General features: G+C 40.2%; 1 protein-coding gene across 1 annotated transcript; it reads left to right on the top strand.

Annotated features, from left to right (window-relative positions):
• The first annotated feature begins 4,972 nt into the window (after window positions 1-4,972).
• On the top strand, window positions 4,973-11,586 carry UBE2J2 (ubiquitin conjugating enzyme E2 J2). The gene is made up of 7 exons (XM_074161546.1): window positions 4,973-5,181; window positions 6,762-6,892; window positions 7,116-7,156; window positions 7,972-8,074; window positions 8,188-8,326; window positions 8,812-8,892; window positions 9,798-11,586. Exons 2-7 carry the CDS (start codon window positions 6,762-6,764, stop codon window positions 10,080-10,082), a joined length of 780 nt encoding a protein of 259 aa, XP_074017647.1. The 5' UTR covers window positions 4,973-5,181; the 3' UTR covers window positions 10,083-11,586.
• Window positions 11,587-17,877: the final 6,291 nt, after the last annotated feature.

Here is a 17,877-nt window from a genome sequence, read left to right as displayed (position 1 = left end):
TGATAGGACAAGGGGTAATGGCTTCAAACTGGGAGAGGGCAGATTTAGATGAGATCTCAGGAAGAAATTCTTTGCTGTGCGGGTGGTGAGACCCTGGCCCAGGTTGCCCAGAGAAGCTGTGGCTGCCCCATCCCTGGAGGGGTTCAAGGCCAGGTTGGACGGGGCTTTGAGCAACCTGGTCTGGTGGGAGGTGTCCCCTGGCATCCCCCAGGGCAGGGGGATGGAACAATGTGATCTTCAAGTTCCCTTCCAACTTAAACCATTCTATGGTTCTTCCAGCCCATTCAGATCAGGATTGCCACAGTCCCCTTTGTTCTGAGGCCCATGAATACTTTTTCTCTCTTTGTTCTCTCCTTCTGTGTTCCATCCCAGGTTCTTGCCCCTCTGTCCAAGGCCACCCTCACGTTTACTGTGCTTCGTAATCTCCACCCACATTGCTCCTACTTGGGTATAACACTCCCAAACCTCCTCCTTTACTGATTCCCATGGGTTTTGCTTGCTCTGAATCTTGGTTATATCTGGCAAGCTGCAAGGCAGGATTTGAACCCCCTGTTCTAGGAGGTTGTCAGCCATGAAAGGCCACATGAAACTCTTCCATTTATTGACTGGGCAACGATTTCTCTAATGCTTCTTGTGCTTGTGGGCAGTAAGCTCTTCACAGTTAGCAAATTCTGCCTTTGTACATCCAAAATATTTACATGGTGCAAGTTGTCAGTGGTTTTAGACAAGAAACAAAATGAATAGATCAGAAGTCTCACTGTGCTACATGTCAGGGAACACATTATATGGACATATAAAGTAAGAGAACGCATTATAACTGACTGATCTTCCAATTCCCCAGGCTTCAGAGACTGAAACTCCAGTAAAGGACCTAGGGGGGAGTTCTGTATATTCAGGGTAGAAGTAAAGATTCCTGTTTTTTTCACTACTTAAGCTGAGAGACCTATCTTGGTTATCTGAAGCAGCAATGGGTTCAATGGTCAACCCATGAGGTAACTAAAGAAAAAAATGTGCCCATTGAGTACATATGAGTTATGCAGTTAGGTCCTCTCCTGATCCCACTGTAACATGGCTGTTGGTAATAGGACTCGGGGAAATTGCCTTCTCAAGGATATATCAAATGTCTTTCTGGGATACAAGAGCTTTCCATTTCATCAGCACCCTCAGTTCTGAGCAGCCTTGAGGCATGGCTGTTCTTCCAGGTGTTCTCTGTCTTTCTGGATAACCTAAACAGACGCTCAGCAGCCACAGCGTTGCCACATTTACAGGACAAGATTACATTTGAGTATATGTGAACACTAATTAACCATCACTACATTCCTCGGGGTGCGTTTTCTTTCTCAAATTATTTCTTCATCCACCAAGGTCAGCCTCAAAATACTCATTTGACTGCATGCGTGGAGTGGTGCATAAAGTACCACTTTCATTTGAGGGAGAAACTGAAGCAAAGGACTTACCCAAAGGCACCCACAAATAGAACAAATTCTGATTTCTGTTTCTTGTACCTGACCTGAAAATTTGCAACGCTTTTGTTATGATTCCAATTAAAGGAAAGTTTTCTGCACTGTGGGAGTCAGACAGCTATGTATTTATAAAGAGTAACACAAAAGGTCTTCACAAGTACATAAAGATGTTTTCATGTCCTGTAGCCACCCATGTGATCCTGCTGAGGGGCCCATATAAAATTAAAAACCAACTCCAACCTTTATGAGATAGTGAACTGTCTCACTTGTCTCTGTCCTGGACTTAATCACTTTCCAAGCTAATTTAGCAGTAAGTACTTATTGACTTGGTGCATTTAATGATTTAAAAACATAAATTTGGAGCTTCTAGTCACTTCCCAAGCCCAGGTTTAAAATATGCCTTCAAGACACAATAGCAGTACACCAAAGATACTTTAGAGAGAGAGGAAATTCTATAGTGTGATTCATTTGCATGTTGGAAAACAACTGGGAAGAAAGAAACTACTCTGAGAGAGGTCTCATTCTACGCTATCATTAGTGTTGAGAATAACATGCCAGAAAGATGAATGGAATGTTAATGACAACACACTTATGCATGAAATAGTTTGGGGTTGGGGAACATGAAGGAGAATGACAGAGGTGTAAACACGAGCTCTGGAATCCCTTCAGCATTCTGGGGCCTTTATTACAGTCTTCAGGTTCATGTTTCTCACATTTCTAGACTTAGATGACTTAGTAGGAATTCCAGGGTAAATACAAAAAAAGACAAAATGGTGTGGCAGAAGGAAAAAAAGGTAATTGTCCTCAGGTCAAAGGGTATAAAACTAGGTATGTATTATACTGCATGAGTTGCCATGGGGAATTTATTAGGCGAAATACATGTAGGCTAATACAGCATTCTAATAATAACTTGTATTTATACAGTGCTTTTCATCTTGAATTATAATAATAATTCATTATAAGGAGTTCCTTCTGTTCTGCAAAACCTTTAAGCACTTGTAAACGGTGAGCTCAGATTAGATATAAGGATGAGTGTAAGAGATTAAAGCAAAACAGACCAACTAGTACTTTGTTTCTGAAGCAAACCATTTTTCTTTGAAGCATTTCAAGGCAACAAGATTAAAACAGTTCAAAGAAAAGGATAAGGTTTGATAAACTTCACTAACTCAAGAAGTTTTGATGTGGCTACAGGTGGGACATGTGAACACTTTGTGTATGAAAGATCCCGTTATTGTGATTGAAGTCTGAAGTAAAAATATTAGACATTTGAAATGAAATGAAAATTTTTATATCCCTCAGCAAACTGAAAATATTTTTGTTTGGTTGGTTCCTCTCTTCGTGATTTCAGATTGGCATTTTTTCCTAAAATCTCTATCATTTTCCTACTTCTAGAAAAATATTTCTTGTCCATATTTGAAGCTTAAATCAGAAAAATTGTTACATCTCTCAGTGGGGTTCTGTAAGACCAAACATCATTTCAGTTTGCTGCACAACTGTGGCTCTCTCTGGGGTTGAATAGGACAGTCACTGTGCATCAACAACCCTGCCTCAGTGCTTAGGACATAAACGAAAACTACATACTCCCACTAAAAACAAACACAAAAGCTCGAGTGAGCTCGAGGACACAAGATTTTGAAATCCCAAGTTTGTAGACAAAAAGTTTAAAATTTGGGTTCAGCCCATAGGTACTGACATCACGGCCATTTTTCCCCCCCTTCTTGCTCTTGATTAACCTCCGCAAACCCCTAACAGGGAATGCAAGTCTGCACTAGAGTGTACTCTGCTGACAACAGACAGAACTAAGACCTGAAACCTTGTGGGCCACCACTGCCCTCTGTTGGCTAGCGGTGCAGAAGTGTTCAAGGACTGAGGAGAACCTGCAGGTGACTGCAGGAATTATTCAAATAGAAGATGCCTGCAGCTTTTGGAACAGTAAGAAAAATTCTGGCCTTTTATTGCAGTCCTGCGGTCCTGTCTAAGCATCTGTTGCAAACTCTTTGGGGCAACTCAACCGTTTTCTTTTCTGCCTTTTCGTTTCACCTGAGTCAATAAAGGAAGATTATTAGCCCAGAGAGAGGGGTACACTTTCCCTTAAACTTGTACATATCATAGAATCATAGAATCACAGAATTGTCTGGGTTGGAAGGGACTTTTAAGATCATCTAGCCCAACCATCAACCTAACTGACAAAAAAACATCCCTAACCCATGTCTCTAAGCTCTATGTCAACCCGTCTTTTAAATACCTACTTTTAAATATATGCTAATAGTTAATTAATACAGTACAGCAGCTCTGCTCTACAGCTAGAGCACTGAACAGATGTATAAATCAGGAGCCAAGCTCTTGCTTATGATTTGGGTTTTTTTTAAAATTAAATCTTGGATAATCGAACTGCATGAATTCCCTTTCACAAACATTATTCGGGTTGCAAATTTCAAATGCCCTGAAAGAGAAGCCTTGGAAGGGAGTGGGCAAAATATTCCTCTCAACTGGGATACAGTTCAGTATACAGGTGACAACCGAAATGCCAAAACATGGTTAACAACAAACAGTTTATTTCTTAGTCTTTTGAAGAGGAATTTCTTTTTTTTTTTTTGGTGGTTTTTGCGTGTGAACAAATACAATAGGAAATACAAGTATAACTCAGTCTCAAGCTGGACTCGCCTCACCAAAGAGAACTGATTAGTCCAGCCCTGACAATAACAGCTGGGGTGCAATGCTCAGAGAAGGACCATCGTGACTGACATCTGCTAAACCCTGTCTTGCACAAACTGGCATGTAAATAAGATTTTAGTGTAACTTATGCAACACGCTTATTGTGCCAAGAGTGATGTTAAGGCCACGTGGAATTTTGTGTTTTACAAAACACCCCACAACACCCATGTTATTAAAATGTTTAATCTTTCAAGTATATGCATCTCCCATAATCCCTTAGAGAGGCCTGCCTGCCACTGTGCTCAACGCTGATCCGAGACAGAGCAGAACTCTGTGCTCCCTTCAAAGGAGCAAGATTTTGCAGGTTTTTTCCCTTCAAACGATCTGGATATGCGATATTAAATTAAGAGTGAATAGGCACTATACCTTCCTGTCACGTTTGGCCTCCTGACTGAAAGGGAGTAACTTGCTTTACTCTTCTTAAACAATACTGAAGAAACAATGCACTAATATCATACACAAAATGATTTGTTGTATTTTTATGGGCCTACCGGCGGAATCCTGGAACAAAAAATATTGCCTTTATGAATGGCTGAATGACTGAAAACGAGGTTGGATTTATCCATTTTACGAACACTGGGAATCTGAAGAAAAGAGGAGGCTTATAGCAAAAAAAACCCCACACGTTCAACGCGGAGGACTTGGGCCGCGCCCGGCCCCTCAGCAGGTCCCGGGCCGCCATGGTAACGGCCGGAAGCGGAAGTCAGCTGAGCTGCGTGTGACGCAGAGTCGCTCCGGAAACGGGGCTGTTCCTGCCCGGAAGCAGAGTCCAGCGGTACCTTGGCCCCGCCTCGCCGGGCCGCCATCTTGGCTGGGAGCCGCGTTGGGCGCCGCAGCAGGGAGGCTGGGGGTCGCCGCCCTGCCCTGCCCGCTTTCTCCTGTGGCGCTCCCTTCCCTTCCCTTTCTCCTTCCCTCCCCTCCTTCCCTCCCTCCCTCGCTTGGCCACCGGCTGCAGGCAGGTGGGGCGTCCCGGCCGTGGAAGGGCCTGCACCAGCAGGGAGAGGTGAGTGGGGCCTGGGCCGGCGGGACGAGCCCGTGAGGGAGCTGAGGGAACAGGGAGCCGGCCGAGCTGGGAGCTGGGAGCAGGGCTTGGGCGCTTCGTGCTGCTGGTGTTTGGCTGCCTAAACACCGGCGAGTTGCTTTTTTTTTGCTTGGTTCTGGTAAGTTGTGTTGTCGCGGTGGGAAAATGGGTTTGCGGTCGTGGCTTCTGTAAGTGTTGCCGTTTAGCCTCTGCGTTTAAGATGCAAATGTTCTTTCAGATAAGGCTTTGGGGTAAAAACCCAACAGCTATACATAGTGCTGTAAAATATTTCAATGTATTTTTACAGTCCAGAATGAGGTGTCCTATAGCAAGACTAAAAACGAAATAATTGTGTTAAATTAAAAAGATATGTTTCAAGCTATGTTTCAAAGTTAAAACTGACTTTTTTAGAGAAAATTCTTATTTTATGATTTCAAGAGGTGTGACTTAAAAACACATGCGACTTCCTTCAAAAAAAAAAAACCCGTATGTTTTAAACAACGATATACAGTAGTTCTGACAGAAGCCGCGTCAAACGTGTTTATTTTGAGAAGGGTTTGAATATTTGACCCGCATGGGTTTGGTGCTTGTGGTTTTGAATATTATTTCTTAACGAATGGTACTTTGCTATCCTTTTGAATTAAAAGAATAGAAAAGGTCATAGGTATTTAACATACTACTTGTGTCAAATGCTGTTATCATACTGTAAGCATTGTCTCATCTCTTTATACAAGCTTTTTGTAAAATCTTTCTGTTCTTGGTTAAATTTCTAAGTAACTTGCTATATTTCTGGGGGAAAAGTGAGTTAAATAGCAGTTGTTAATTGGTATGTGTTTTGTAGGTGCATTGTAAGGGCTAATGCTTTCTTTGTCTTGTAAGCAGCGTGGAGTTTCCTTTCTTCACACTGACTTGTCTCATTTTGGATGAGGCCTTTGTTTATCTGGAAGAGAATAATCTGGCTCAGAAGCTCCCTTCTGTAAATTTAACTGACTCTTAAGCAGGCAGCAGATTTAATTTAAAATCCTTCACCTCAAATTCAGTAATAAGGATATTGTGGGTTTTTTTATTTGTTATTTATTTCAAATAACTCTATGTGTAGAAACAGCGAAAGAGTTTAAATCATGGGCAAATTTACATAATAGATATTAAAATTGAATAGGGAAATGAATTAGTCAAAAAAACCTAAGCCCTTTGAAACAGTGTCATAATGATGTGCATTCAGCCTAAACACAGGGCTGGTTATTAAGAGTTCAAGTGGGTTCTACAGTGCAGCATGTTTTGATGGTAGCACTTCACTGTGGTAGTTAAACAGCGGTGTTCTGGAAGGAGTATTTTCCCATTTTGGCAATATGCAGAGTCTCTCGGGAGTGTGTTAGTGGGTTAAAATTTTGCATGGTTCTTGCAACTCAAAAGTTATGGTAATATAATTTGTATTTAAAAAAAAAAGACTTTGTAAGGTAGATTTTTGCAAAACTCTGGAGCTGCGTTCAGTGAAGCATAGTAGCTCTGGATCTGTTAAGATTGTATTGAAATTGTGTTTGTATATATTTTCTGAAAACTAGATGAGCAACAACAGTAATAAGAGAGCACCAACGACAGCAACACAGAGACTTAAACAAGACTACCTTCGAATTAAGAAAGATCCAGTGCCTTATATCTGTGCAGAGCCCCTCCCATCTAATATCCTTGAATGGTAAGAATTAGAATGAACTGTTCACGCACTTGTGGAGAGAACAAGATTTTCCAGGTCATCAAGTCTGACTCCCTCACTCCTACAGATTGTATGAGAATATTGGTTTTGGGAGGTGGAGTATGAAACTTTTGCTGAAGTGATAAAGATTCTTATTTTTCTAGAGAAATTGATGGTGGATTGTGTGATGGCTTTCATACTGTTTAAATTTCCCTCTTTGTCTTAGGCACTATGTTGTACGGGGACCTGAAATGACTCCCTATGAAGGTAAAAGTTAGCATGTAGCAAAAGCGTGCGTGTACTTTATGTTGTGATTGGGATGCTTGCGTAATTACTGCTTAAATGGGCAAAAATATAACTACTGTAAATAGCTCTAAAAACTGTTAGTGCAGTTTCAAAGCAGTCAGTGACTTGTGGGCTACCGCTGTCCATTAGTAATTTTCCTGTTATCAAGGATTCTAACAAAACCACGTTTAGGTTAAGCTGAAGACCGATAACTTCCTATTGAGTAATTGCTAAAGGTCTTGGAGCAGATAACTCACTTTAGTATGTGACAGTCCAAGATAATTTCAAAAAAACCCCATTTTGTTATCACATAAATGTTCTCAGTGACCTGAGGCGTATACTCTCCTTATGAATTTCTCAGGAGAAAGTGAGGAATGTAAAAGCCTTATTAATTTGTTGTAGTCACATATTTCCCAGTGTCTTCTGGAGCCTCTCACAAAATGCTTTTTGAAGTTGGATTCTTCATAGAATTATATTTGCAGGTAGCTGTGTTTCTGGAAAACTAATCCATTTGTGTTCTATTAAATACCCTTTGGCTGGTTTTCCTTAAGTGTATTACAGACTTGACGGCAGCAAGTACTGTTTGTAATAAGCATGTGAGAGAATTGCCTCTGAAGTAAATATGCAGGTGTGCATCATTATTCCTGTGTTTTAGAGGCAGAAGACGATGAGCTTGATCTCTTTAGTGTGAGGGGGAGAAGGAGACAAGTAAAGGGTTTTATTTGGCCCATTTTGAGTAGCAGCTTAGGACTTCATCTTCATGTAAAATAAGTAATTCATCTCTTTATGTAATGCAGGTGGCTATTATCATGGGAAACTAATATTCCCCAGAGAATTTCCTTTCAAACCTCCTAGTATTTATATGATTACACCTAATGGAAGGTTTAAGTGTAATACAAGGTAAGGATTTTCTTCTAACACTTAAGCAATTAACACCATTTTAGCAATATATATAATCTGTAATAATTTTAATGGTAAAAATAACACACACTGCCTGTTTTATCCTTTTGAAGGTTATGTCTTTCAATTACTGATTTCCACCCGGATACATGGAATCCAGCTTGGTCAGTCTCGACGATCTTGACGGGCCTTCTTAGTTTTATGGTGGAAAAGGGCCCCACCCTGGGCAGCATCGAGACGTCAGAGTTCACAGTAAGCTCCAGACTCTGCAATTGTACCTTTTGTCAGCTGAGGGAGTGTTGAACGTGACCTCAAAGTTTAAACAACAGCAGCAACATTTAGATATCTCATAAGTGAATACCTTGTTGCCTACTACAGATGTTGGGCAGATGAATTGAGTTGATTTTAGGTAGTGTGGGCATGGGGAGAGGATTTCTTAGAGAACTTAACATCCCTTTTAGTAAACAGTGTGGTTGGGACTTTCTTTCTCCTTCCCTCCTTCCTTCCTCTTGAAGTGTCTACCAAGCAGGCACAGTAGTACAGAACACTAATCCCAGAAAATGAAGAATTAAGAACATAATTTATGTCTAGAAATGTCTGTTGTGTGAAGTTTTAAATGTTAGAAACTGCATGGCTAGTGGTTTGCACCATTCTTGTGGGGAGATAGCCAGAAGTTGAGTTAAAGTATATTAACTTCACTTATATGCAACTGCTGATAATTTTGGTTTCCTCCACAGAAAAGACAGCTCGCTGCACAAAGCTTAGCGTTTAATTTAAAAGATAAAGTCTTCTGTGAGCTCTTCCCTGAAGTGGTGGAGGTAAGGGAATTCATCCGTGCAATAATTTGGTTTCCTGTAGTTTTTTAGCTTCTCTGTGTAGATCTGTAAAATAATTTTTTAGGTGTTTTCACAGACAGTTACTTTTGTCAGTCTTGGAAGCCTTTTAATAGGCACTTTTGCTATGCGTGAAAATTAAAACCTTGAATCTCAAAATGGAATTGTTTTTCTGCTGCACAAAGATCCATTGTATAAGGAATCAAATATGTGTATTTAGGATTGTTGTCACAGCCTTAACTGAGCTGCATGTGCTGCAGACATGGTTGTGTTCTCAATATTTTAGAATTGTATGCAGTTTTGTCCTGAGTTTGGGTAGGACTAGTCTTTGTATACCTTGACTTGGTCCATCAATATCCCTGATGGACTCCTGGATTTCTTATTTCTCCCTTAAGATCAGAGTTTGTTATATTCTTCCTGCTTAACTTCTGAGAATGGGAGATACCCCAAAAAATAAAAAATAGGTATGTCTCTTCCTTGCACGACGCTAACCCTGTAGGTGTGTTGATACAGTTTATATCACCGTGTATTGGGAACAGCTGAATGTCTTGTGTTCCAAACAAGCTGCATATGCAAGACTTTTGATGCAAGAATTTCTTATTTCTGAAAAAATACTTCTCAGAAAATGTACGTTTGAACTAAAAATAAACTTAGCCAAATGATTGTTAGTGTCAACTACTGAAGTTAGGTCACTTTGGAAGAAGTTCGGGAGTCTGTACAAATGTAATGTAATGCAGTTAATTTAGTTTAAAAGATCTGCAATGTAAAGAAGTGTACCAAATCCTTTTCCTAAAGTTATGTAAGAACTTGGGTTCTTAAATCTCTTCAAAATACCCGATGGCTTCAATGCTTCACTTCCAGCTATTCAGTTTTCTTTTTTCTTTCTCCAGGAGATTAAACAAAAACAGAAAGCACAAGAAGAGCTCAATAACAGACCCCCATCCCTCCCTTTACCAGATGTTGTCCCTGACGGGGAAGCACACTACGGTCAGAACGGGATCCCCCTTCTGAATGGGCACGTACCACTGGCACCTGCCAACCATCCTGGTCTCCAACAGGCCAATCGTAACCATGGACTTTTAGGCGGAGCTTTGGCGAACTTGTTTGTTATAGTTGGTTTTGCAGCCTTTGCCTACACAGTCAAGTATGTACTGAGAAGCATAGCGCAAGAATGAGGATAATAAAAGCAATCCAAGACCAAATTAGTGGTAGTTGCAGAATGATTGGGACTCTTTGGGCATCTGACTCTGACACTGGGATAAATATTTGTTTTACCAAGTTTTAGGTAAGACATTGGTTGGCTCATGGGTTATGTTTGGGAAATGGAGTAGTTTCGATTAGTCAGAAAACTAAAAGAATTTCTACTCACAGATCCTCTTGTCCTCGCTACTATCTGGTAGTGGCTCACAAGTCAAAGCATTATTGATGAGACACTGGCATTTCTAGTGCTTTGATTTTTATAGCAGTTCTCCATCTGTTATTTGGAATTTGAAAATCTTAAATAAGGCTTTTTACTTCATTGAACAGTTTTTAAAATTTCACAGTTTATGCATATCATGTTTTATTTTCATTAGGGAAGAGTCTGTACAGGTGTTGAAATGATTCAAGTAGAGATTTCATGTGGACTTGGTAAGGATTTGATTCATGTGAACATTGATGCTACAGAAGATTGCTGGTTTCTTTTTTAAAATAGAATGAACATCGCATATCTAGTCAGTAGCGATTAGATGAGTGGGAAGATAACACTGTGTGTGTTAAATCTGTTGTCTAAATTGTCACAATGTAATTGAAGGTTTTATTTGGGCTACAAGAAGTACAGTTTGGCCTTTAGGAATGATTAATAAGAAAAAAGCATTTGAATCAGTCTTTAGGGGGATACCCATATCCAGTATTGTTTTGGATTTGTTCATTTAGATATTTCCATTTTGGGAGATGTTCTATTTGAAAGCTGTAATACTTAATTTTGATCACAAGGTGCCACTGTTGGAAAAAAAATAATAAAACTGCACAGACCAATGGAGAGTTGATTGTGTATTCAGAAAATCTTCTCTGGATTTCTTGGGCTTTGGGAAATGAAGTAACCCTAGCCCTTGTGAAGATAAAAAGACAAATGAGACTGAATAACAAACCAGCTTCTTCAGAGTCAACTGAATTAATCTGGTGTCAGTAGCTGAAGTAAACCCTTAAAATTAATTCTGCTTGCTTACTCGAAGATTTGCATAAACTCTTAAAAAAAAAAAAGCCACCAAAACCCAAACCCTTCTAATTCTTCTGAGATTCTAGAAGCTTTTTTCTTTTAGGTGTAAGTTCATCACTGTTCCCCTTCAGATGATTGATGACTGAAATACCAATGTTTGTTCATGGGATTACAGGACTGTGGATAAACACTAAAGCTCCTAGGGTAGTTCAGAAGTCTGAAATTACTTTTTTTAACTGAGTTTGCTTCGTTCCCCCTCCCCCCCACTTAATTTTATCCCAATGCTTTGTTTCATCAGAGGCAAACATCCTGTGCCTTTCATAATTGACAGTGATCCCTAGTCAACAGGGGAGGAATGCACTCACTGTTAATGCTACAACAAACTGTCAGAGGTGAGAGCAGGGTGAAAAGCTCTGCATCAAACTGCATAGTCTTATTTTAAGTATTGTGAAGAGCCCAAATAAATATTACCTCATGTATCTAAGAATTTTTTTGAAACTGTTTTTATTTTCCCTTTCAGATTTGTTCTCTCTCTCTGCTTCTCCTTCGTATCTTGAATTGTAAGCAAAAATGTATTGTTAACCCATGAGCCATGCAGCTTAGAGCATCAATAAATGTGACCAATTCTCTGCAATAGGTAGGAATTACCAAAATAGCAGAACAGCTCTATACTAAAGAAATCTTAAAGCAGTTCTTACTGAGGTAAGGAAGGGAAGGAGGAGATAGGGTGTGGGGATGGAATTTGGAAAAGGCTGGATTTTAAGATGTATTTATAAATCTTTGAATTTTTTTTATTATTTTGTGGTTTTACCAAATCTTATTTATAACTATTTTTTAATTTACCTCTTGTATGTGCTTAATCAGCTCTTGTGAAAAGAGAAGCATCAGTTGTATCTATCTAGAAACAACTATGTTCTGTCGGTGTGCTGGAGAGGAAGGGGAGTGTCATGTCTTTCCTGCAGTGATAGGGTTTTCAAGATGGGTTTGTCAGACCGGTATTTTTTTCTGAAAGCATATGGACCTGTAGCTGAGGCTGTTGTGCCTCAGATCTTAGCATCATTCAAACATATTTGTGTTCTCGCAATGCCTTTTATTACCATTGACATTGCCTACAGACAGAAGCTTATAATTGGTTATCTATGTTTATCTTCTTCTCTTATGGAAATTCTTTTGTCCGCATAAATGAAGACAAAGGCAAGGAGACCTTGGGCGTGGTGTGTTTGCATCTTCTGTGAAATGTACCTAACTAAGGTAAAAGAACTAGTAAAATCTGGAGATGTTGAATAAAAGGCATTTTATTTTGTGACAAGTTGGCTTTAAGCTACACCCAAGTATTTGAAGGTGGGTGTCGTCTTTTTAAGAAGTGCCACAATTGGAAACAAAAAAACTTTGGTTAAACCCTGGACATGCTGCATTTTTTTCTGAGGATTGGTTGTATTTAAAAAACAAAAACTTCCAGTTCCAGTTTCCCTTCAGTATCCTGGATTGAGAGAAAGATTTGAGTCATTTCTAGGAGCAGTAGCTGGTAGCTGACTGAACCCTTGCACCTATGGCTTACAAGTTTTTAATACATCTCCTTGCCTTTGGTAACGGAAGATTTATTCCCTTTTGTGTAGGTTTTACTGTTTTGTGTTTGTTTTTTTTTTTTTAAAGCATTTATAATAGTATGCAGTATCTGATCTTTTTGTTACCAAAGTCATTAGATGGAGTAAACCATTCTTTGCCATGCAAAAATATTATCATGCCCTGAAGCAGTGCGTTACTTAATGTAATCAAACAAAGAGCTCTCCCTCAGTGTGTGATACTGGAACAAAAGTTTGGCCCTTCACTTTCATGCTGCAATTTCATAGGTCTCTGTAGGATTGTTACACACAGTTGGTAGGAAGTTTTTGCAGCCTGACTCAGAAGACATCCCAGTGGTCGCCTTTAAAGATCTCTTGATTTTTAAAATCCTGGATTTGTGTGTAGTCGTAACTTTTTCTCCCCCTAAGATTTCAAGGTGATGGAAGTTACCTTACTTCAAGCATGTACTGAGGAGTAGAAATGACTGCATTGTAAAGTTGTTTGTTCATAATAAACATTCATGATAAAATTGATACTTTCTGTGGGACTGTTTTTGGGAAAGGAATCCCTGGGAAGAAAACTGGATATATGTGGACTATAAAACAAGAACTGTGGCAAAACTGCATCTCTCTCACCTCCAGATGTTTTTTTTCCCTCAAGTTAGTTTGGTGTCCCTTACATCTGTGGTGAAACACCTCCAGGAAGACCTACAGGTAGTAACTTCTTTTAGATCTTTTGTTTGATAATGCAGTTCCTTTACCAGAGAGGTATTTGTTCCGTAATGACATCAGTGTCACAACTGTAATTGTAGTGCAGTCTGTTTTCAGTACCTTCTCCGAGACACGGAACCGCTCTAGGATGCTGTTCGGCTGTTTTTGCCAACAGTGATGATGTGTCTGAAGAAGAAGGTAGATTAGGACCTTGCAACTGACTCGGCTGTTGCTGTTTGAGTATGGTTTGACTTCATTGTGCTGCCATTCCCTTAACACCTGGATCGCTACTTCTGTAATACACAGAGCTGCCGCTGTCTATGTAAGGCAGTAAGTGTTACTCGGAGACTGTCTTTTGACTCTTAGAATTTGATTTTGGGCTGGCATTCCAGTTGTGTGTGTGTGTGTATCCGAAAAATAGTTGTTTCTAATAGCAGTTTCTTTATAACTTTATGGAGGTGAGGTTTTTTTTTTGCTTGACTGACGTCTACCAGGGCTAAGCTGTGTCCTAATTTGTTTAATGAAATGATGGATTTTGCTTAATAATGCTGGTATTTCCACCTTTTTGTTTTTTTCTTATTCAGAACAGGTGTTGTGCCTGGAGATCTTTTGCACTCCATTGTTTCGACTTAGTGCTTTTCATTTTATCTGTTGCCCTTCTTCAGGTGTGGCTTGTGTTAATGCTTGTGTTGGTAAGGACCTGCTCAGATGAGGGTAGCTTTATTGCTGTATTTTGGATCCATGTAGTCATAGGATTCTTGCTGTGAGGACAAGCATCTGCCCCTACCCCAGACAAATCCTGTAGGAAAAAAATCCCTCCTATTGTGTTTGCACAAGTATTTGGATTTCAAACTGGCCATGGGTGTTGATAGTGTCTATCTAGCCCAGTGTTATATGGGGAACTCTCCCATAGACAGAAGGCCAGAGAAATGAGGTGCCTGTTGCCCATCTCATGGGTTTACCAACTTGCCTTAAACGTGTAAGCATTCGGCAAGAGATAAGCTGTCTTTTCTTCAGAAGAGCAAGGTCACAATTTGTAATTAGAATTATTACTTGAAGTCTTGGGCTTCAAACAGTTGTTTTTTTTTTTGTCTCTGAATAACGTATGCTGCTAATTTACTGTTATTGGTGGCTTGTCTTCCTGTGACTGGGTTGCAATATAAACAGTATACAAGATGATATTTTCGCTGCCCAGCAAAGGCCAGATCTTACTTCTTAAAGCAGAAAAAAAATCACGTTTTCAATGTAAAAATCACCTACGCACACAGAAAAGGGAGGCTAGTGAATGCGAACTCGGTGATCGTGAACATCTCGTGTTATTGTAAAGACTTTTCTGGGAAATGAATGTGGAAGATTTATTAGGCTTTACTGGGAATCTTTTATTAGTGGTAAAAGGCTTACCCCCACCAACGTTATTTCACACCTCGGTCACTCCGAAGAGCCCACTGCAAAAGAAACCTTGGGAGCCGCTGCACAGGTTTCCCCTTTTTTCCCAGCATTTCCCTGGATTTGCCAGGAGATGGCGTAGCGATCCCGCCTGGACCCTGGGGAATGCGGGAAAGAATCTCCGAAATCTGGGGCACAGGGGGTTTGCAGAAGACAACTGAAGCTGCCAAAAACTCTTGGTCTGTCTCACCAAAGCTGCTCTTCTATCTGCTAGTGTGTTTAGGTTTGTTCTAACAGCTTTTTTATATTAACCCAGTCAACAAGCTTGAGTTTATATGGATTAGCATTGGGAAATTATAGATTTAAACGTAAGGGATCTATCATAGGAGTACTTAGACCTTTATCTGCTATGAAGCAGGGGCGGGTGTGTGTCAGGGAATGGTAATGTGTCACTGTATTGGCTTAAAAAATTCACTATCTCTGTACCAAGGCTTAGCTGCCCAATATATTTACAATGGGCAACTCCGGGAAAATCCTGGCTTTTGACCTTTTGCCCTTTGGATATTACTTTTAGCATAGGTAAGATCTATCTTGAGTAAAAGGTGACCTGCATAAGTAGAGATCGAAAGATCAAATTGCAAGTTTCTTGCCTGAGTGTTCAGTTTCCTCTCCAGCTTTACACACACTTAGTGCAGTGTTTGCAAACACTCTGTTTGGGTTCTTGCCCACAATTTTGAAATGTAAATGGGGCCGCTTATACTATCTTCCCTACTTTAGAACTTTGCTCATGCAGAATTGGTATTGTTATATTCTTAACTATTCCCATTATGGTGCTGAGCTAAGAGAGGAAACTATTTATCTTTTCAGTCACTTTGAGATTCTTAGTTTGTTGTGGTTTAAGTGCAAAATTGGCCTATTCCTATTTTTTTTTTTGCAAACGGGGTTGAAGATTGTTCATGCATTGGCAGGACTCGGGTGCTTTGGAACTGCTGCAATGAGGATGTGAGAACAGCAGCAAAGTGTGCCATTTTCCAGAGATAATAGAAATGCTGAATTAAAGATTGGAGGAGAGGTAACAACTGTGCTGACACTTGTTTCAGCCCAAAATAGATAAAAATACACAGTCAGGAGTTTGCACAGTCTGTTTGTCTTACTGGACCATCAAGCAACTTCGCCTTGTGCTTGCAAATGTAGTTAGGATTCATTTCCCCAAAATCCAAGATTAGGGTCTTGGGATTTGGCTCCTGGGATGGGGAAGGAGATGTTGCAGGCAGACAGCAGACCAAAAAAGCGATTGCCCCATTCCAGCCGTGAATGTCATTTCTTGCCATGGTGTGTGGATCTGTCAAGCTGTTTAGCTGCGATATGACAGATTGTCCTATTAATGTGTCATCAAGTGCACTTTTACAAATTCATGACTTGTCTACAACTAACCTGAAAAAAGAGGCTTAAGTATGAGAAGGCGCCAAAGAAAGTTAAATATTATTAACAAATAAAGTCTGCCACGTAGTTTTGATGGAATGTGAGCTTGTTGGGGGAGGGGTGATATGCTGTTAACTATTTAGCTTCTGTGTAACTTCCTTTCTTACTCTCACTCTCTTCTCTTTCCCCAACCCTGTTTCTCTCAAAGGATGCTTTAAAAAAAAATAGTATCTGTATTCTGCTTCTTGATTTTGTGCTCAGATTGTTCATGCCTCAGTTTCCCTGAGCTGTAGATAATCGAGCTGTTGCTCCTGATCCACCCTGGCTGCCTTTGGAGTCCAGTGAAGGGCTGTGCTGGCATTATTACTTGGATTACAGAAGGCATAGTATTGTTAAAAGAAAACCAATCTGTTGCTTGCTGGATGAATAAGGAACTTCAAATTATGTGATCTTCAACCTTTTATCATTCTTGAACTTTGTCATGGTACAATCTCAGATAAATTTTTGCATCAGTCTCCGTATTTGTAGAAAGAATAGGAATATTTATTCTAGGTGGTGGGGAACTGACAGATTTGCAGACTTTCCAAGTAGTTCAAGGTCTCCCTTATGAAATGTTTGTAGGACATGTGTAACCTTTGGTTTTCTGTTATTTTTAATAAACAGCCCACCCTCCTGTAAAGAAATCAGAAAGGCCCCCCTGAGCCAGCCTGTGATGAGAGTTAGGGTAAAAAGTTGTATGGCACACAGCTAATGAGTATAACACGGGGGTTCTGATGTATCAACGTGTGGTGTGATGCTGAGTGCATATTCCAAGCCACATATTTTTAGCTCTACCACACACTCATGTAGAGTTTTACAAACTTCCCAGAAAAATGGTGATTTCTCTGAGATAATGAAGGGGAGGTACAGAATAGGGCTGAGGGGAGGGAGCAGGGAACGGGCATTGATTTAAATCTGCCTGGCACACGGGCCAGCTCCACTTATCAGTGAGTCTAATAGGAATGTGAAGAGAATAGGCTTGACAGCTCATTAGAATGTGATCCCTCCTCCTTTTTTTTTTTTTTTTTCCTTTTTTTTTTTTCCCCTTTCTTGAAGTTGATGGAAACTCATTCAGGAAAGAAGTACTTATTTGCTGAGGTAAAGCAAAAGCTGAGGAGGGTTTTGCCAGTGTGCAGCTGGGGAAAGGAGCATCGAGAAAAATCAGACGTGATCTACCCTCAGAGGTACCTGAAATCTTGCCTAGTGTGAGGCCAGATGAGGATGAAAAAGACATGAGATTCTACATCCTGACAGCTGCTTGTGGCATCGGGACTCACTGCTTGTCGTCTCATTAAAGAAAAGGAAAGATAAACCCAGCTAAAGAGGGAGAGAAAACCTGGGAAAACTTTTATCTGCTCCTAATGGACCTAGATACATCTTCAGATTCTTTGCTTCTCCCTGTTCTAATTTTTATGATATGAGAAATTTTTTTTCTCCTTAGAAGGCTGAGCACTTGCCTGAGCTGTGATGCTTTCGGCCCCTTCAGAAGAGCAGTGGCTGTAGCAACCTTGGGTTGCAGTTTCCCAGCATCTTGAAAGGAAACGATGAGGACTTGTCACTGAGGAAAGGGAAGTGTCATTCAAGAGAGAATGGATGGAACGTATTCAAGCGTGCTTTGAACTGCACACGATGCTGCAAATGACAGAAAGTGAA

Source organism: Numenius arquata, chromosome 20, assembly GCF_964106895.1.
Source record: "Numenius arquata chromosome 20, bNumArq3.hap1.1, whole genome shotgun sequence".
Lineage (NCBI taxonomy): Eukaryota > Metazoa > Chordata > Aves > Charadriiformes > Scolopacidae > Numenius > Numenius arquata.
Note: the sequence above shows the minus strand (reverse complement) of the source record. Positions and strands in the feature narration are given on the sequence as shown.